General features: G+C 40.1%; 1 protein-coding gene across 1 annotated transcript in view; it reads left to right on the top strand.

The window, feature by feature from the left end:
* The window catches only part of clocka (clock circadian regulator a), a 92,609-nt gene that overhangs the window by 49,709 nt on the left and 21,489 nt on the right, over positions 1–21,411 (top strand). Inside the window, exons 3-10 of the mRNA XM_017688102.2 lie at positions 968–1,027; positions 1,170–1,399; positions 1,534–1,625; positions 17,075–17,134; positions 17,503–17,651; positions 19,238–19,329; positions 19,495–19,584; positions 19,657–19,777. Of these exons, the coding sequence (XP_017543591.1) occupies positions 1,606–1,625; positions 17,075–17,134; positions 17,503–17,651; positions 19,238–19,329; positions 19,495–19,584; positions 19,657–19,777 (532 nt within the window). The 5' untranslated portion in view covers positions 968–1,027; positions 1,170–1,399; positions 1,534–1,605. The remainder of the gene's footprint in view (positions 1–967; positions 1,028–1,169; positions 1,400–1,533; positions 1,626–17,074; positions 17,135–17,502; positions 17,652–19,237; positions 19,330–19,494; positions 19,585–19,656; positions 19,778–21,411) is intronic.

Here is a 21,411-nt window from a genome sequence, read left to right as displayed (position 1 = left end):
AGCACAAAATTTGATTCCATTCATGTAAAGTTAACTAAAGGGAATTTGAATGATCAAGCTAGCATTACAGTGCATAGCAGAAAGAAATGTCTCTAGCAGTTTGTTGACAAATATCTCTCTGACCCTGTCTCTGTGAAACTGATTACTGATTGTGAGCCCACACGGCGAGTGCCATCGGGTTGCTTGTCAGTCGCTGATGATATCTGATTACATCGCCCTATCGCCCAGGCCTGTACACAAACCCAACCAGGGGAACAAAAAAGCGACTCATGACTTTTTTTTTTTTTTTTTTTTTTCCTTTTCCGGATATACAAAGAGGGATGAATGGTTGGGGAAGAAAATGAAAGTAAATCTGAAGGAGTGAATTGCTTTTATATAATTTTTTAAAAAAACTTTCTGACCAAATTCTCATTACTGTAGCACAGTAAGAATCGAAGATACACGTGTAAATAATACCCCCTTCAAAAAAGTGTGTATGTATATCACAAATTATTTTGTAATTTTACTTGTTACTGTGTTGCGCTGACTGCTACGGAGTTATTTTTTATTCTTATTATTGGATTTATTTCCATTAAACATTGAAATAATAGATTAAGTAATTGAAGCTTTTTTTTTTTCTTCTTCTCTCAATAAACCGCCCCCCCCCCAAAAAAAATAAAAATAAAAAAATAACAGAGATATATTGGTAATGAGAAACGCATATCAAGACATCAGGTCAAACAATGCCAAAAAGTTTAAAATAGGAAAATGGAATACTTGAACTTTTTAGTGAACTATCTGAATATTGTTTGTGTGCATGATGATTGACACTAATAATTACGTAAGGATATGGTTTGTGAGAGTGACCCACATAGACATGTTCATATGTTGCCATTACTGTGGACTGTTGATTTATAACGGTAAGATCTCCTGTTGGATGATTGTTCTCTTGCACTTACTTTGGAATGTTTGTCTCTGTTTGTTGCAGATTGACGACAGTGATCTCATAATCCACAAGAAGAGCAATATTTCTGACATCATGACATAAGTGAGTGTTGGCTACACTGCCTACTTGTATCAGTCATTGTATGTGCATGTATGTAAATACAATAGAAGTGATGTTTGTGTGTTTCACCATGTTGGATTAACATTAATAGAGCTCCTATGTGTTTATTCTCTTTGTGTTTTAGAAGGGGGCTGTTGCTGACATGCGGTACCCGCATGTTCACACTCGCCGGAAAACGTACACAACACAGGGATCCACAGTTCGCTTTTAACCCTTGACCTACAGACCTCCTCCGATATCCCCTGCCTGAACTCCAGAAACGCACAGACACATCCTCCACCCACCAAGCTGATCATCGTGCTCTTCATCCTCTGGCAAGCTCCTCATCCTCTCTTTACGCAGGCAGCACTGGAGGTTGGTCAGGTTTTGAAGTTTAATGTGTGAATAGTTGTGGTACTGTCACATGACCTCTGAGTAATTTCACTTTTGCTTGTTGTGTGTGTGTGTGTGTGTGTGTGTGTGTGTGTGTGTGTGTGTCTCTCACGCAGGTTTATGTACAAATGTCTACCTCACGCTTAAAGCTCCTCTCTCTCCCACTGCAGCCCTGAACACGCTACAAAATGACCTCCAGTATAGACCGGTGAGTCCTTCACCTTCCAGTAATCCACTCTGAGAACAAGGGGGACTGACTCAGCACTCAGTTTAATGGTTTTGGCATCCAAAAAAATGAGTTAACTGGAAAACATCTGTCTCTGGAAACATACTTGCTTCACTACAGCTCTTAAAGTGCATATCTTGTCCTGTTATGGTGAGTTTTTGTCCATCATTGAAACCATCTTGTCCATCTCCCAGAAGGCTTTGCACATGAGAGACGGAGAGTGGCCACGACCTTCTCTGTGCAACCTTTAGCGGCTGTCCTTCTCTTTAACCTATGCCTCAGTTACCATGGCAACTATTGAACGTGCCCATCCTGGGCGGGCTCTGCAGGGCATGACCGCTCTCTGACTGGTCCAGCCAGTTAAGTGACATTTGGGCAAGCCTTTGTGTGTCTGCAGTATGGAATTTCCATGGCTAATCCTGGGATTAACGCCTAACGCAGCGTAGTCCCACTTCGCTCCATTTCTCTCTCCTCCAGAACAAACTGTAGATGGCATCTTAAGGAAAGAGGAGTAAATAAATATATAAAAGCTCTCATTATTAGGGTTGTTGCGGTTAATGCTATTAGTAATCAACAAAGCTACTGATTATTTTTGATGATTTGATGCAATTAAGGTTTTTAAATAAGGCCAAACCATATATATATATATATATATATATATATATATATATATATATATATATATATATATATATATATATATATATATATATATATATATAAAATCCAATTTCCAAAAAAAGTCAGGACACTGCAAAATGTAAATAAAAACAAAACAACTAAAACAACACCTGGTGGTTGATTGGCAACAAGTCAGTAACATGACTGTGGGTATAAAAAAGCATCCCACGGAGGCCGAGGCTTTCAGAAGTAAAAGAGAGACAAGCAAATAGTACAATTCACGAATAACATTTCTCAACATTAAGTGAAAATGTTATTAAATTTGAAGTACTAAAATAGTATATCACTGCTGTTGGAAGAAAACCTTGTGTCTCCAAAATGTTGACTCTACAGGAGAAGGAAAAAACATTCCTAACTTTTAATGTAAGTCAGTGTAACCTGTTTCTTTTGGTTCATGAATCATGAAATTTACACACAATGTAAAGGACAACAGGCAGTTTCAAACTCTGTCAAAAACTGAAAAAATGACAAAAATGGAGTTACAAGGTTTTGTTCCTACAGCATTCATATGCCTGTGTTCATCCGGTGCTGTTTCTAACTGAATTTTAAAATATTCATTATCATCAAGCAAATTACAGACAGATCATTGATTCAAAGAGAGGTTCTCCTCTGAATTCTGAATCTAATCAGTCATAATAGAGCCGTTGTGGCAGCCCTACATGTTAGGAATGTTTTCCTCACACACCTTATACGTTGGCAGTGCTCAGGTATACGGACGTCTGCCTAAGTACATTTCTACTGTTGAAAAAAAAATGAATAAAAATACACTTTTGCATTTTTTTAGCATCTTTTAGCACTTTTTCATCTTTTAAAAACAAAAGTTCTTTTACATGAATGCAGCTTGGGTCGAGGGCGAGAGGGTGATGAAAGAGTGATCAACTGCAGCGCTTGTATAAAGTTAGCTAGTTAAAGTTTTCCTGACTGAATTTTCTTTCCGTTAGTTCAAAAGAACACCTACTTACAGTCACACTAAGATTTACTTAACAGTATTGACAAATATTTTAAAAAGAAGCTGTACGACAAGCAGAGAGTCAGAGCTCAGGAACCCTGATGTGTGCAAACTCAGTGGCAAAGAAGCTTTTTTTTAGTCCTTAAGTTAGCCTAACTCTTACTGAAATACAGTCAGAAGAAATAACTATGTCTTGTAGAAGTGCATTTTGGTCATTACAGCAATGGATGTTTAAGTAAATTTTAAGTGTAGCGTGTCTTAGTTTGGCGGCACGGTGGCGTGGTGGGCAGTGCTGTCGCCTCACAGCAAGGAGGGACTGGGTTTGAGTCCCCGGCTGGGCGACCACGGTCCTCTCTGTGTGGAGTTTTCACGTTCTTCCCGTGTCTGCATGGGTTTCCTCCGGGTTCTCCGGTTTGCTCCCACAGTCTAAAGACATGCAATCAGGCCGTTTGGACATGCAAAATTGCCACTAGGTGTGAATGTGTATGTCTGTCTGCCCTGCGATGGACTGGCGACCTGTCCAGGGTGTATCCTGTCTTTTGCCCAGTGATAGCTGGAATAGGCTCCAGCAACCATCCCGCAACCCTGAGGGAGAAGCGGCTTAGATGGTGTGTGTGTGTGTGTGTGTGTGTGTGTGTGTGTCTTAGTTTGTAACCTGTTTAACCCTTTTTTTTTTAATCTGTCAGTTATAAGGTCTTCAGTTAAAACTGACGCAGACAGCAGATCAGACCAGATCTGTTTAGAGACTTCTAACTGACATGGACTAAAGTCCTATTGCTTTGAGTGACCAAACACCTTAATTGTGTTTTTATTATTAAAACAATTGGACATTAATTGAAAATAGCTATAATAATGCCCCCAAAGCTTTACCAAATGTTTTGCCAGTAACTGTTTCAGTACAGTTCAGTACAGTGACCATTTTACCTGATTTTGAGCAAACACAGCTTTGAACAGCTGTATACACACAATCATTATTTTTGTATCAGAACACACAATTTTACTTAATTGCAGAAAATGTCTCAGTATTGATAATGTATAAAATTAGTCGCTGATTTTTTACTTTTTTTCCCCCTCCAATACTTTGGGACAAATTTACTTAAATCAGGAAATTACAGGATCTAGTTGTTTGCCATGTAACAATAAGGATGAAGGACAGGGATGCAGTTTCACTTCCTGTATTAAAATACAGGGGTGTGGCTAAGATAAGACTCCGCCCAAGGACTAAAACTTTGTGTTTCGGTAGTGACATGGTGTAAAAAAAAGAAAATGTAGGACTTTATTTAAAAAAAAAAAAAACTCATTGTAAATCTAAATCCATCAACTTTACACTAAATCAAAAGGATCTTTTGAATAACAGCTTTAAAAAAGTAAAACATGAACAGTGGTCCACAGAGCTCAATATTCTTGGCCTATTCAGCTAAAATTGCTTTCAGTCTAGTTACTTGAGGGCCAGTTGCTCCCCCTTGTGGACAGTTTTGTTAAGATGAGTGAGTGAGTGAGTGAGTGAGTTACAAGCCAGGTCTGTAGATGGATAGATAGATGATGGATAGATACTTTTGTTGATCCCGAAATTTAGCATGAGGTGCTTTGCATCTAAAAACGAAGCGCAAAAAGTAGAGCTGTAAGTATTATTTTCACAAGTTGAAATTTAGGGTTTAGGAGTTTGGGACAGACATCTCCTAAATAAAATAAAAAAAAATACTGTATAAACAATAATTTTGTGTATTTTTAGTGTATTACTGTCTGTTAATGCTTTGAGTTTGAATAGATCATAACATCATCCTTGCAAATATCTATTGTATAAACACTCATTATTTTTAAGTATTTTTTTTGCTGTGGGACATCAGTTTGATCTCATTCAGGAGAATATATACAGTGGGTTGCAAAAGTATTCAGCCCCCTTGAACTTTTCAACCTTTTGCCACATTTCAGTCTTCAAACATAAAGATATGAAATTGACATTTTTTGTGAAGAGTCAACAACAAGTGGGACACAATCGTGAAGTGGAACGAAATTTGTTGGATATTTTAAACTTTTTTTAGAAATAAAAAACTGAAAAGTGGGGCGTGCAATATTATTCAGCCCCCTTGCTTTAATACTTTGTAGCGCCACCTTTTGCTGTGATTACAGCTGCAAGTGGCTTGGGGTACGTCTCTGTCAGTCTTGCACATCGAGAGACTGAAATTTTTGCCCATTCTTCCTTGCAAAACAGCTCGAGCTCAGTGAAGTTGGATGGAGAGCGTTTGTGAACAGCAGTTTTCAGCTCTTTCCACAGATTCTCGATTGGATTCAGGTCTGGACTTTGACTTGGCCATTCTAACACCTGGATACGTTTATTTGTGAACCATTCCATTGTAGATGTTGCTTTATGTTTTGGATCATTGTCTTGTTGGAAGATAAATCTCCGTCCCAGTCTCAGGTCTTTTGCAGACTCCAACAGGTTTTCTTCCAGAATAGTCCTGTATTTGGCTCCATCCATCTTCCCATCAATATTAACCATCTTCCCTGTCCCTGCTGAAGAAAAGCAGGCCCAAACCATGATGCTGCCACCACCATGTTTGACAGTGGGGATGGTGTGTTCAGGGTGATGAGCTGTATTGCTTTTACGCCAAACATAAGTTCGATTTTGGTTTCATCTGACCAGAGCACCTTCTTCCACATGTTTGGTGTGTGTCCCAGGTGGCTTGTGGCAAACATTAAATGAGACTTTTTATGGATATCTTTGAGAAATGGCTTTTTCTTGCCACTCTTCCATAAAGCCCAGATTTGTGCAGTGTACCACTGATCGTTGTCCTATGGACAAAGTCTCCCACCTCAGCTGTAGATCTCTGCAGTTCAGCCAGAGTGATCATGGGCCTCTTGGCTGCATCTATGATCAGTCTTCTCCTTGTTTGAGCTGAAAGTTTAGAGGGACGGCCGGGTCTTGGTAGATTTGCAGTGGTCTGATACTCCTTCCATTTCAATATGATCGCTTGCACAGTGCTCCTTGAGATGTTTAAAGCTTGGGAAATCTTTTTCTATCCAAATCCGGCTTTAAACCTCTCCACAACAGTATCTCGGACCTGCCTGGTGTGTTCCTTGGTCTTCATGATGCTCTCTGCGCTTTAAACAGAACTCTGAGACTATCACAGAGCAGGTGCATTTATACGGAGACTTGATTACACACAGGTGTATTCTATTTATCATCATCAGTCATTTAGGTCAACATTGGATCATTCAGAGATCCTCACTGAACTTCTGGAGTGAGTTTGCTGCACTGAAAGTAAAGGGGCCGAATAATATTGCACGCCCCACTTTTCAGTTTTTTATTTCTAAAAAAAGTTTAAAATATCCAATAAATTTCGTTCCACTTCACAATTGTGTCCCACTTGTTGTTGATTCTTCACAAAAAATTACAATTTCATATCTTTATGTTTGAAGCCTTAAATGTGGCAAAAGGTTGAAAAGTTCAAGGGGGCTGAATACTTTTGCAACCCACTGTATATATATATGTGTGTGTGTGTGACCTGTAGTTAAAAAAAAAAACAAAAAAAACGAAGTTTACAAGCTTTTGTTTTTCTCCTTCTTTTGCTCATGACTGCTCTGTTTCTCCCATTTTTTTCCTCTTCTGTTTCCAAGTGTCGAGTAGCCAGGTTAAAAGACTGGTTTTAAGGAGGCTTCGTCTCTCTCTTGGTGTCTGACTGTCCTTGCACATGCATAACTTATTAACACTGTCGCATATTCGGCTCATAACACTTACCGTCTGTAAACACACATTGACACGAGAGGAATCCAGATAACAGGTTGTTTTCAACAGCGTGAGCAGGTTCACACGTGCTGTTATTGAAGCGTTGTTGTGAATGGCTTTGTTTTTCTTGCCGGTTTTAACCCTTGCGTAAGTGGTCCTGCAGGAGAGAGTGAAATGACTGGTCAGACCTGCTACAGTAGCGAATGAGCCATAACAAATCCTCTGTGAATAAGACCCATTTACAGTAAAGCTAACATGCCTCACGTGAGCCTCCACTGTTATTTTTTTTATTTAAACTTTACAGTTTCTTTATTAATACAGACCGTGCAGTCAGCTTGGTCACATGTTGGTATACACACACTATATATATATATATATATATATATATATATATATATATATATATATATATATATATATATATATATATATATATATATATATATATATATATATATATATATATATAAAATGTGTGTGTGTTTAATTGTAATGTTGCCCATACAGTATATTACATGTATAAAGGCTTAGCTTGTTCGCTTATTTATTTATTTATTGCTCTGTAACTATTTAATTATAATTATATTTTTGACTAAAAATAAATATTTCAGATTCAATTTTCGTCAATACTCTTTATAATCTTGACCATAAATTTAAAGTGATTGATTACAAAAAAAATCAAACATGGCCAATTATTAGTAATAAAAACAGTAATTTGTAGTACTAAAATCTTGGTTGTGTAATATATTGGAAGTGTAAAGTTGTACAGTATATGCAGTAAAATCTGAATAAACTTAAATATGGCATTTTCTGCAGTTTGTAGTGCACAATTTCTCTTTATTTGCTGAATTGTGAAATTGGGAAAAATGTAAAATATAAAATGTGCCCAAAGTTTTGCATAGATCACATTTTTATTTTTTCACCTCAGTATATTAAATTGAACAATAAGGTGTTATTGTGTCTTCTCTATAGATATGTGACTTATTTTTACTTAAATCAGCAAGACGTAATTTGTCCAGGGGCCCAAACATTTACATACAACTGTTTGTATGGCTCTAAAATGAAAGCTGAATTTCCAGAATGCCTTTTATTTGTAGTTAATTATTTATTGATTGTAAATTGAATGGTATATAAACCACATTGTACAAGATATGTAAAATGGAAAAGAATAATATGACGAGCAATTCCACGCTTTTAAATGTAAGCATATAATCTTGGCCATATAATATACTTGAAGTACAAAGGCCTTAGCATACGTTTATTGACTTGTAAAAGAAATCACTCATCAGTGCCTCTGTGTACTGTTAATAAATGACTTGGTATCAGTGAAGGCCTTTGGTGCCAGGATTGCACCCCTGGTAACTGGACAAGCCCTTTTCAGACCTCGTTGCTATTTACAGCTGCCACAAGACATTGTCAGTCAGACCAGAACCTCGGTCACACTGCAGGCACTGAATAGGTGTTTGGAGTGGCTCTTCAGAGCCGTCTTATGGTCGTTGTTTGATGTGGGAACTGCGAAGGCTCACGTGAGCTCTTTATTATCGTGTTATTGATGGACCTTGCCATCTTTGTGGGGGTGCAGAGAACAGGAACAACGCAAATACATTCTTTTATTATCCTTCTATTGGCTCTCCTTCTCTCGCTTACCCTCACAGCAGCACAAACACCATTAGGGTTAATGATTAGGTAGCCTCAGCCTGCACACTGTGTTTGTGTGTATGTGTGCGCGTGGTAATGGAAGTAGCTAATGAAATTGTTGTGTACGTACACTGTATTTACTGTTTACTATAAGTGAGGTTATGGACAGTACAGTGCTGAATGTTATCAGTAGGACCTTATGAAAACGGATCCCTTGTGATACCAGCTTCTGGTGTGGAATTATTAAAAGGCATGTACAAGAGTTTCTTGTCTCTATTAGAAACACCACATTATATCTCCAGTAATAAATCCGGAAGTGATTAATTACATGTTTGTGTGTCCTTCATAGCTATTGTCGCATAGTGAATGTGGAGCAGGTGGTTAGTAATTGCTCTCTGTAGAATACTAATGCATGGAAAATCTAGTTCAAATGCATGTGCAATAATGCACATTTGGTCAAAACAAAAGGATATGAAAAGCTGAGTGAAGTAAATTTTCACACGGGTTATTCGGCATTTTGAAAAACTCAAAGTAGAACTGGAGGAAAATCCAACCATAGGTGAAAATAAATATAATAAAATAAGGTGATAATAAAATATTATAATAGCATAATAACCCTGGGGGATATTTCACAAAGCAGTATTTCTCAGTACGCTGGATAACGTAAGCCCAAAGTTGAGGATTGTCTCATAGGAATGTTCCCTGGCTTTTTTCACATTGAACAAGCTTAATTTGTTGGCTTATTGTGCTGAGAAATCCTGCTTTGTGAAATTCCCCCTTTTTCGATGTCCTGCGCTCTGTAATTGTTCTAAACTTTGCACTTGGTTATGTTGTTTAAATGTATGATAGCCACAAGAGCACTACGATAGAGATAAATATGATCTAACATGCACTATACAGACAAAAGTATTGGGACGCACCTCCTAATTACTGAGTTCAGGTGTTCTAGCCACATGTATTTGCTGATACGTGGATTGATGAGCATATAGCGAGGTAGTCTCTATAGACAATACACTGGCAGCAGAATGGGTCTTACTGATGAGCTCAGTGACTTTAAACATGGTACTGCCATAGGATGCACCTATGCCACAAGTGAGTTTATGAAATTTCTGTCCTGCTAAATCTGCCCCAGTGCTATTATCGTGAAATGGAAACAACAACTCAGCCACGAAGCAGTGGACCAAGCAAACTCACAGAGAAGGGCCATCGAGTGCTGAAGCGCACAATGCTTATTCTCTGTTGAATCACTCACTAAACAGTTCTGAATTGCCTCTGGAAGCAGCATCAGCAGAAGAACTGCACGCTTGCAGCTTCACAAAATGGGTTTCCAGCTGCTAAGCCTAAGACCAAAATGCTGAGTGCCACGTTCCCTGCCCATCTGCCAGCTGTAAAGTTTGGTGGAGGAGGTATAATGATATGGGGTTGGACCCTTAGTTCCAGTGAAGGGGAATCTTAATGCTTCAGCAGACCAAGACATTTTGGACAATTCTGTGCTTCCAACTTTGTGGGAACGGTTTCGGGGAGGCTCTTTCCCTTTTCAGCATGTCTGGGCCCCAATGCACAAAGCAAGATCCATAAAGGCATGGCTGGATGAGTTTGGTATGAAAGAACACCTGGCACTCACAGAACCCTGACCTCAGCCCCATCAAACACCTTTCGGATGAACTAGAACAGAGATTGTGAGCAGATTGTGAGACCTTCTCGTCCAACATCAGTGTCTGACCTCACAAATGCTCTTCTGGATGAATGGGCAAATATTCACACAGACAGACTCCAAAATCTTGTAGAAATCTTCCCTGAAGAGTGGAAGCTGTTACAGCTCCAAAGGGATACCATCTCCATAATAATGCCTGTGATTTTAGAATGGGTGCAATGTGTAGGTTTCCCAGTACTTTTGTCCATATAGGGTATATTACCCACCCTTACCGGATTCAGCTGATGTAAGAAGCCCTTCTTGAGTTGAAGTGGTTGTGCTGGAACTCTCAGGCCTGGTTCTTAAAGAATGTTCGACTGTTCCCATAACTAAGTTTCGGCTTCATAAAGCAAATGCAACTGTGGGGTACTCGTTTTAAAAGTGTAGTCTTCTCTGTTAACCTAAGCTATGATTAATTAGTCCTTGTGCTCGTACACATTTTAAAGCATGAGGTTTAATGAAGTCGAATGAAACTTAAGGAGTCGTTGAGCAACTAATTTTTCAAAGAAGAAATAATTTGTACTAATAAACATGTAAAGATGTAAAAAATAAAGAATTTATTATAGTAAAAAATACTGCTGTCTTTAATATTATTGTACGTTTTAAGTCTTGGCCCGCGGCCCGGTAGACAGAATAAGAGAGAGAGAAAATGTATGTGTGACTGTCTGAAATCTCTGTAAAAACGGCAAATCTGCTCCACTTTAATACAATAATCTTAACTTAAAATATAATAATATTAATTTCAAATGTAAACTGACTGCTTTTAATATTTCAGGACTGTTAGAATGACCTTACTGGAGAATCATTGATGTTTTTTCCGTACTTTTTTTGCTTTCTGTTACACTGTTTTTTATGGTTTAAACACCATAACACCTAATCAACAATGCTGAATCGCTGTATGTTGTGTTGATGTGTAAATCTTTATATCAAATTCAAAAAGTATTTGCACATTTTGCAGGTAGATTTAATTTCTGGGTGATGATGATTAATGATGGTAAATCATGATGGGCAATAATCTCAAAAATCTAGTTGCAGTTGTAAAAATCTAGTTGTCTTGTAATAGTGGCACTACAAGATTTCCTGTCTTTGCAAAATCATAGTCTGTGACTAAAATCTGTGACACTGTCTTTAAATGCGAGAGGGTATCAGACTTTAAGACTCTGAAAAGACTTTTGAAAGACGAGTCTTGTCTAGTGTATGGTCAGCATAAGTCAAAAGGCTGGGATTGGTCAGAAGCTCAGCCCTGATTGCTTCAAGAGCTGTTTATGAGCCAAAGCCCTGATCTTATGCCGTCTAACCTGCTCCAGGGCAGGGATATGTTGGTGGGGTGATGTAGCTCGCTTAAGCAATCCACTGTCACGAGACAGAAAATCCAAACTTAGTTTGAATGAAGTCTGAAGCCTGGCCCTGGAGTTCAGCTTTCACAACTCAGGAAGTACATGTTAATTATTATATAATTATTATATTATATAAAATATATAAAATGTTTATTTAGAAGGCACAGACATGGCATAATGTACACTACACTGAGTATTTACACCCATTAACAGTATGTTCATCATATACTTTCTTTCTCATGCATTACAGTGCATAGCAGAGAGAACCCCCCCCCACTCTCTCTCTCTCTCTGTGTGTACTCAGCTGTAGAATGGTCTGTAGGTTGCGGTGCCAGTAAAGCTCTTTACTGTGAACAAACACGCAATACACATCTAAATATGGTCATCTCATCACAGATCTACTGTAAATACTCTGCTAATTTTAGCACCCCATTTGCTGAGTTTTTAGCCCTCACTTCTCAATATTTACAACATTTGACAGATTCCTGTTGGTGTTTTTGATGGAAAATGATATTGTGGTTACACATTTGCATCCCCTAATTATGTTGTCATCCTTGTGCAACACATCTGTCAGCATTAAGCCCTTTCCATAATGTATGTGTTCATAATAAGTTTTTATGCTGATCGAGTGCGTCATCTCTCTCTCATTTCACGTTGATACATGTGCTCTCACACCCTTCCAACCTTTCTGACCAGACTGAGTTCTGGTTTCAGCCTGTAGATATAAATATCCTTTCTTGTGCGCTGACCAGAACGGTTGACGTCAGCGTAGCTGTCACTGAATTCAAACGTGCATTAATAGACATGCAGACTGTTCACAACTGTCATTCCCACTGGCTTGTTAGATTCACTTCACAAAGATTTATTTATTTGTTTATACATCCATACATTTTTATGTGTATTAGTGAATTGCTCATGTAAATACTTACTTATTACTAATAAAAACAGTGATGCATGATCTGTCCATAGGTGGCATAAATAAAATCGAAAATAGCATATCAGATAACACCACCTCCTACCGCACAGAGAATTGGAGAGTCCTGTCCAGGCAGGGATGCCACTGCTATACCAATAAGAGTACTTTGTAGAATGGGTGGGCGATATGACGATATGTTATCATTATTGTAATAAGATGTCACAATATTATATCAAACATGTAAATAAACATGTTTTATGTAGTATGTAAAAACCGTAAGTGTCCAAGTCTATATATGGAAACTAACCTGCCAAAATGTTTTTATGGTGTTACACAAGCGTCATATTTGTTTTTCTATCCAGACCACTTTCTGAAGGCACGACACATGGCACCAATCATAATGGAGCTCATTTGCATATACAAATCTTAAATTCACATTAAAACTTTAAAAGCAGCCTGTTTTAACAGAGGTTGGGAAGTGCTCAAGTTAAAATTGGGCGTTTGCACATAAAACCACACAAACCTTATAAGTTGGTCTGGGAGAAAATATAAAATGCAAGAACAGTGTAGGATATTGCCCTTTAAAAAACAGCTTAGTTGTAAGACCCATAAATTACGTTTATCTCAGCATCCGTAAGTAGAGTTCTTCTAAGGTCTCATTAGTGGCATTTTCTAAGACCCAGTGCCATTTTCATGCCCACTCACTTGAGAGAGGGAAAGAGAGTGCGTGAGTGAACCCACACATTCGCTGACTTGCTCTCCCCAAGGCTTTGACGCAAACACACTCAGACCAACGCTAGCCCATTTCTATAAAAGTGCTTCATGAGAACTTGCGCACTCAATGCCAGGAGAAAATGCACTCTCACCGGTGACCGCGTCCACACACACTATGACTCATGCTTATCTGGCTTGCGCACACGCATGCGCCCCTGCAACCATTATCTGGAAGGGCTGCACTGCGCAGCTATGGGACTCATGCAGCATCGCACTCCGGTGACCTCAAAGCGAACTGATGGTGTGTCAGACAAGCACAGGTGAGGTGAGGGCACCTTGGCTCTCCCTCATGTGCATTCCTGCTGTTGTGGTTTTTGCAGAGCTATTTGGGAACAATGCGGCACAAGGGGAAAGAATGGAGCGGAATCTGGATGGTTCAGGGGAATTTGCCCTGGAAGAAATGGAGAAGTGCTCTCATTGCCAGTTTGTTGGTTTTGGGACACACCTCTGCAGTTATGTTTTTCGGAAGCGGCTGAAAAAGCCTCCCCTATTACCTTCCCTATTACTGATAACAGTGGTGCACGATCTGTCGCAGGGTGGCATAAATAAAATTGAAAATTATTTGGAAAATTGTTATTGGCCTTAATGTTTGAGTTACAGCCGATTAATTTAATCTAACCATCTGTTTAAATGTACAAATATTGAAAATATTTAAATAAAATAAAAACTAATACCATGTGGGCCCACCACCCGCAAGGTCCAGCATGAGGGAGTGGTGTAGTGCTGCACAGGCTGTGGGAGATGGCAGGGGGGCCCTTGGCGGCTTAGGCCCTTGCGTCAGAAACTGGCTCTTGGCATGTGGAATGTAACCTCACTGGGGGGGGAAGAGCCGGAGCTTGTGCGGGAGGTTGAGAGGTACCAACTAGATATAGTTGGGCTCACCTCCACCCAGATTGTCTGCTCTGGAACCGAACTCCTTGATAGGGGTTGCTCCCTCTCCTACTCAGGGGTTGCACAGGGTGAGAGGCGCGGGGCGGGAGTGGGGATACTCACGAGTCCCTGGCTGCCGGCCGTGCAGTTGGAGTTTGTCCCAGTGGACGAGAGGGTCGCCTCAATGCGAATTAAAATTGCAGAGAGGAAAACTGACACTTGTGTGTGCTTATGCACCAAACAACAGGTCAGAGGATTCGGCCTTCTTGGAGCGAGTGGGTGGGGTTCTGGAAAGGGTCCCATACAGACTCTGTAGACTTACTGGGGGACGTCAATGCTCATGTTGGCAATCACTGGGAGACCTGGAGAGACGTTATTGGGAAGAACGGCCTGCCCGATCTAAACCCGAATGGTGAATTGTTATTGGACTTCTGTGCTGGGCATGGATTGTCCATAACAAACAGCACGTTCAAACACAAGGATGTTCATAAGTGTACATGGTACCAGAGCTCCTTGGGTCAGAGGTCAATGATCGACTTTGTTGTCGTTTCATCTGACTTGGGACCATATGTTCTGGACACTCGGGTAATAAGAGTTGCTGAGCTGTCAACTGATCACCATCTGGTGGTGAGGCAAGGAAAACTGATGGTTAGACCCGGTAGACCCAAGCGAATAGTGAGGGTGTGCTGGGAATGACTGTCGGAGGCCCCTGTTCGGAATGGTTTCACCTTCCACCTCTGGGAGAGCTTTTCTCATGTCCCGGGCAGGGAGGGGACATGGAGTCTGATTGGACCCTGTTCAAAACCTTCATAATCCAGTGTGTGGGAGTTTGGTGAAGCCATGGACTTTATAGACTTTATACCGGCTTCAAGGATGTTCTGGACAACTGTCCGGTGATTGTCGGTCAGTGGAAGGAGCACTTTGAAGAACTCCTAATCTGGGAGACATGCCTCCCTCACAGGAGTCGGGGCCGGAGGCCTCTGGTGTGTCGAGTTTCGTCCGGAGATGCTTAAGGCTCTGGATATTATGGGGCTGTCATGGCTGACGCGCCTCTGCAATAGTGCATGGACCTCAGGAACAGTACCCTTGGATACCAAGGAAAAGGAGACTCCAACCGATAGTTGAACCTCAGATTGAGGAGGAACAATGCAGATTCCGTCCCGGCCGTTAAGTCAGACCCTTTCAGTATTAGTGTTGGGCCCTGGCAAGGTTGTGCCATGTCTCCACTCCTGTTCGTGATATTCATGGACAGGGTGTCAAGGCATAGCCAAGGTCAGGAGGGCATTATGTGTGGAGCCCGGAGGGTGGCGTCTCTGCTGTTTGCAGACGATGTTGTTCTTTTGGCTGAATCACATGGATGCCTCCAGCGCTCACTGGATACGGAGTGTGAAGTGGCTGGTATGTGGATCAGCACCTCCAAATCTGAGTCCATGGTCTTAGCCCAGAAAAGGATGGCATGTCCACTCCAGGTAAGGGGAAAGGACTTGCCCCAGGTGGAGGAGTTTAAGTATCTCGGGGTCTTCACGAGTGATGGGAAGAGGGATCGTGAGATTGGCCGCAGGCTGGGACAGGGGCAGCAGTAATGCGGTCACTGTACCGGACTGTAATGGTGAAGAGGGAGCTGAGCCATAAGGCAAAGCTCTCTGGTTACCGGTCGGTCTACATCCTGAAACTCACCTATGGTCATAAGCTGTGGGTAATGATTGTGAATACAAGTGGCAGAAATGCGCTTTATTCGCAGAGTGGCGGGCTACACTCTATTTGATAGTAGAGCCGCTACTCCTCCGCATTGAGAGGAACCAGCCGAGGTGTTTCGGGCATCTGATGCCCCCTGGACGCCTCCCGATGGGGGTGCACCAGGCATGGCCTACCGGGATAAGGCCCCGGGGTCGTCCTGGAGGGATTACATCTCCAAGTTGGCCTGGGAGCAGCTTGGGGTCTCTGGGAATGAGCTGGAGGAAGTTGCAGGGGACAGGGTCATCTGGGATTCTCTGCTCTCACAACTGCTACCGTGACTCTATCTGGATTAAGCGGTCAACGACAACGACGACAATTATGATGACTAATTAATATTAAACAAAGCAGCATGGAATCCAAAAATCAGGCCAGAAAACAGTCTAAATGTGTAACTTATGCTGGATTTGAAGGTTTCCAAACGACCTGTGGTGCTGTAATTTTAACTTGTACCAGTAACCAGTAATAATGTAACCAGTAACATTGAAGGGGATGCAACTGCTGTTGCTGCTTGTCAGGATGTTGATGCTGAAAAACATTTTTTTTTTTTTTTTTTTTTTTTAATATTGTTACTGTTTTAAAAGTCTGATCTTCACGTAAGCTTCCATGTAAACATGTATCCAGTCTTGAACCATCACAGATGACCGTCTGACTGCTCTGACCATAAGCTCAGACCAAGTGGCTGAACTGTGCTGTCTTTCTACCAGCTGAGTCAGAGAACAAAAAAGCTGCTGCTAAATTTAGTCTGAAACCTACAGCGCTCCCCTGTGGCCCAGCTGTGGAGATACAGCATTGCTCTACATTTGACGCCCACGTTCTGAAAGACACTGAATCCAGTTTCATACCATCTCTGATGTTAATGCATTCCTAGAACAATTGTAAGTGAAGGTGGAGAATGGAGCTTTATGCTCTATTTCATGTGCAATGAAATGCCACAATTCTTTATAAGGACAATGAAATAAAGTTTTGAAAAATGTATGTCACAAAGGCGTACTACTAGGTCAAATCTGGCTTTGATTGGCTGGTGGATTTGGCTGGTTGTGAGGGGTTGTTTTAGTAAGTGAGGAAATTTAATGTAATTAAATGTAATTTTGTGTTTGCGTGTTTTTCAGGGATGACAGTAGTATCTTTGATGGGTTGATGGAAGAAGATGAGAAAGACAAAGCTAAACGGTGAGACACCGAACATCAAGAGGAAAATCTCTTCTATTAGGTGCCCAAGTGGTGTTTAGGAATGACTCATTAGCAATTAGAGGATTGTGCAGTGATGCTGTTTTTGCTTTCAGTATGACTGAGGTGGTTTTATAGCAGGGGAAAAAAAAACATTGAATCTTTGATGGGAGTATTTGGAGCTTTTTTTTTTTTTAAGATGGAAAAAACACACTTTCCAGTAAATCAACAGCTTAGACATGGTATTAATTTATTAGTTAGAATGCTGGCTTTATGTTGTAATACTCTTGCATTCCCACTGTGAATCATTGTGTCTGTGTGGTGGAGTCTGATTACATGACTGTATGTTTGTCTTGCGCCCACTCGTACAGAGTTTCCAGGAACAAGTCGGAGAAGAAGAGGCGAGACCAGTTCAATGTGCTCATCAAGGAACTGGGCACCATGTTGCCGGGCAACACCCGCAAGATGGACAAGTCCACCATCCTGCAGAAGAGCATCGACTTCCTGCGCAAACACAAAGGTATCCCCCGCTTCCTCCATCGCCGCTTCAGCCAATCACTGAGTGTGAAATGTCTTTTCTGGCCAATAATCTCTCTCCCCATCACATTGTATCACAATCAGCTGTCGCAGTTCACCACTATGTATCACAAGCTAATCATAGTCTGTATTTACCAAATTACACATGTTCTGATGCTAGTAGTGATTTTAATGCTGAAAAGCCTGGTTGTGTGCATGTTTCGTGTTTTGAGGACAGTGTGTTAATCCTGGATCAGTAGAGTAGGAATTCAGTTACAGTACTTCAGCAGTGATGCTGACTGAACTCCTGTAGCCTTTACACATGGTTAGGACTGCAATACATATTTCATCATTTTTGCTTATTTTTGACAGTGAAAATTGTGGAAAATTAATTTCAATGACCAACAAGTTTACTTCTTTATGAACTCATGTTCTTTGGCAAACAATCACTTGTTTATCAAGGTAAATACATGCTTAGCTGGTCACCAGCGGCGCACAGTTGCCAGCTCTGCATGCAGGAATAATTGGATATTGCGATAAAGCACAGGTTATGAGACTCTGGGAAAAAAAAAACAAACAAAAAAAAAAAACTCCCGGTCCGAATAAGCCTCCTACTGCTCTGGATTTCTAGCTAGCTAGCATGTTCTCTGCTTACTGAGAATAAATGTGTTGGCTATTTAGCTATACATAGTTTTTCGGACAATTATTCAGAGGCACTCTTTATCACCCCTCTTCACTGACCAGAGTTTCCTAAAAAGTTATTTAATTTGTCAACTGATGGTTTTATGGTGTTTTCTCTGTTTGTCTGCTAGTCAGCATCCTGCTCGTGGTTGCCAGTTTTAGCAGGATCCCTGATTTAGCATTATTTTAAAAGCAATTATTTATTAGAGATGTTTTTCTATTATATTGTAGTACTTCAGGTTTAGTTTTATTCAAATAATCATAAGAAAAAAGTAATAACACTGAGAATTTTTGCTTGCCTCTATAGGGAGATACAGCAGACAGATGTCTTGTTTTCACTTTTGCGATTAGTCATTTACAAGAGCTACACGTTGTAAGTCTTTCGATAGAGCCTTTCTCTGCTGGCTTTACAGCAGCAACACTGTACGATTGAGCGCAGACCTCGGAGTTTGTCCCTTGTTTCATCTGCCAAACATTTATAAGTGTTTATAAGCCTTCATCATTCATGATACTTGTCTAAAAAAAGTTAGAATAAAATAAATGTCTTAATAAAACTTTTCCATTGTAGCTGACCTAATGGTATGTTGTTTTTATTTACATTTATGTGTTATCAATATTCTAGCTACTACTAAAACTTTGAGGTTTTGAAAGACACTATTTAATAATATTGGCTTCCATGATTAGTTTTCATTTAAAATATAAACTGAATATTGTTTAGAACTAGCATTTGATTCTGTAGTCTGTTGAGTAGCAGTTATCCTTCTGGAGGGGTTTTGATAAAGATGAAATGGATTAAAATCAAAGATGAATTGAATTGTATTTTTTTTTCCCATTAAATTGTTGCACCTGTAATATCAGAGTTATTGTCAGTCGTGTTTGTGCAATAACGTTTTTCTATCTCTTTCTCAGAAATCGCTGCGCAGTCAGAGTCGAGCGAGATCCGTCAGGACTGGAAGCCTCCTTTCCTCAGCAATGAGGAGTTTACACAGCTGATGCTGGAGGTGAGAGAATACACTCCCAATCACCTTCCTCACACACAATCATACAGTGTTCAGCAGAGATTTCTCTGCTTCTCTGTCTAATTTCTTTAAAAGTAAGGTTAGAAGCCAAATAGTCCCGAGTTCTTATTTTAATGGCTTTTAATGTGTTGTGCTCTTTGACCACAGGCATTAGATGGCTTCTTTCTGGCCATCATGACAGACGGCAACATAATCTACGTTTCAGAGAGTGTCACTTCCTTATTGGAGCATTTACCAGTAAGTGTGTGTGTGTGTGTGTGTGTGTGTGTGTAAAATAGTGATGCTAAAAGATGTGAGTTTGTGTTTCAGTCTGATCTGGTGGACCAGAACCTGTTGAATTTCCTCCCACTGGGGGAGCACTCTGAAGTGTACAAAGCCCTCTCAACACACATACTGGAGGGAGAGGCCCTCACACCAGACTACCTAAAGAGTAAGACCTGCATACACAGCATTCATATCATTATGCATAATCAGCTATTCTAAGCACTCTACTCTCTCGTGCTTTTAATTAGGTGTGCGATTTAAAAAAAAAAAAAAAAAAAAAAAAAAGCCCAAAACAATAAAAAAAAAAAAAAAAAAAAAAAAAAAAAAAAAAAAACCAAACTCGAAGCGTGTTTTAAGATGATATGAAAAAATTTCAAATATTACCTGAGAGGCTGTTATTAACATACCGAGGAGCCATATAGATCTCTCTGAATCCTATTTCACTGTAAACACAGATACCCTTCATTGCATTTCTTTGACAAACGTTGGCAACAATAAATACAGGTGTAAAAAGAACTTATAAAAAAGTTCCATCCAGAGTTAAGTTTTATCTTTCCAAATACTTGCTAGTGAGAGAGTATAACAGCAGTACTTTGTACTGTGCTTTAGGCTATAACAGAAACAAATTTTAGGGGAATTTCAGCCACATTTGTTCACAAATCTAAAACTGTTACATATTTAAGTACTTTGAACACTAATGAGTGGAAAGATTATCTGCTAAACCTTTATGACTAAAAAGATTATTTGATAAAATCCACTCTCAAATAGGCAGACACAAGTTATTCGATAGGCTAATGGCCTGCGGTACTTGATAGACTACACTGGGAGCACATGTGCCGCATTAGGCCAAACACTGATCATATATCATTTGTAACATACAATCCAGGTAGAAATATGAACCAGTTATAGTGGTAAAAAGTTTTGAAACTTAGGAGTTAATTGACCAGATTTTTTGCAGAGTGCAGTGAGGGGAGTGAGAGGTTTTTCTTCTAAATGGAAAATGAATAGAAAACTTTTAGACAGACATCAAAATGTAGCTGAGGTTGTCGGCTTCACACAGCATCTTTCAGATTTAAAATCGGTGATTGGATGACTAGGAGTTTGCAGTTTGTCATTAGTATTTTCACTGATGTAAACAGACTGACTGAAGAGGGCTAACGGGTATGACAGAGGTAAACAAAATGCTGTATCATGATGCTTTAATATGTTCTGAAGGCAAACAGCATAAAAGGGCTTATATAACATGGACCATATAATAAAAGAAAACTGATTACATAAACACTTTTATTTAGTGCATCTTAAAGCTGCAGACGGCATATGTAAATTGTCTAATAACAGAATTGTTAGCCATTGTGATAACTGTTAGCCAATCAGGGATTCCTAATAATACCTATTGCTGGAGTTTTGAAACACTGTGTCCACTCACTGTCCACTCTATTAGACACTCCTACCTTGTCAGTCCACCTTGTAGATGTAAAGTCAGAGACGAGAGCTCATCTGCTGCTGCACAGTTTGTGTTGGTCATCCTCTAGTCCTTCGTCAGTGGTCACAGGATGCTGCCCACAGGATGCTGTTGGCTGGATATTTTTGGTTGTTGGACTGTTCTCAGTCCAGCAGTGACACTGAGGTGTAAAACTAAAACTCCAGCAGCACTGCTGTGCCTGATCCATTTAGACCAGCGCAACACACACTAACACACCACCACCACGTCAGTGTCACTGCAGTGCTGAGAATGATCCACCACCCAAATAGTACCTGCTCTGAGAGGGTCCATGGGGTTCTGACCACTGAAGAACAGGG

Source organism: Pygocentrus nattereri, chromosome 4 (assembly GCF_015220715.1).
Source record: "Pygocentrus nattereri isolate fPygNat1 chromosome 4, fPygNat1.pri, whole genome shotgun sequence".
In the NCBI taxonomy this organism is placed as follows: domain Eukaryota; kingdom Metazoa; phylum Chordata; class Actinopteri; order Characiformes; family Serrasalmidae; genus Pygocentrus; species Pygocentrus nattereri.
Note: the sequence above shows the minus strand (reverse complement) of the source record. Positions and strands in the feature narration are given on the sequence as shown.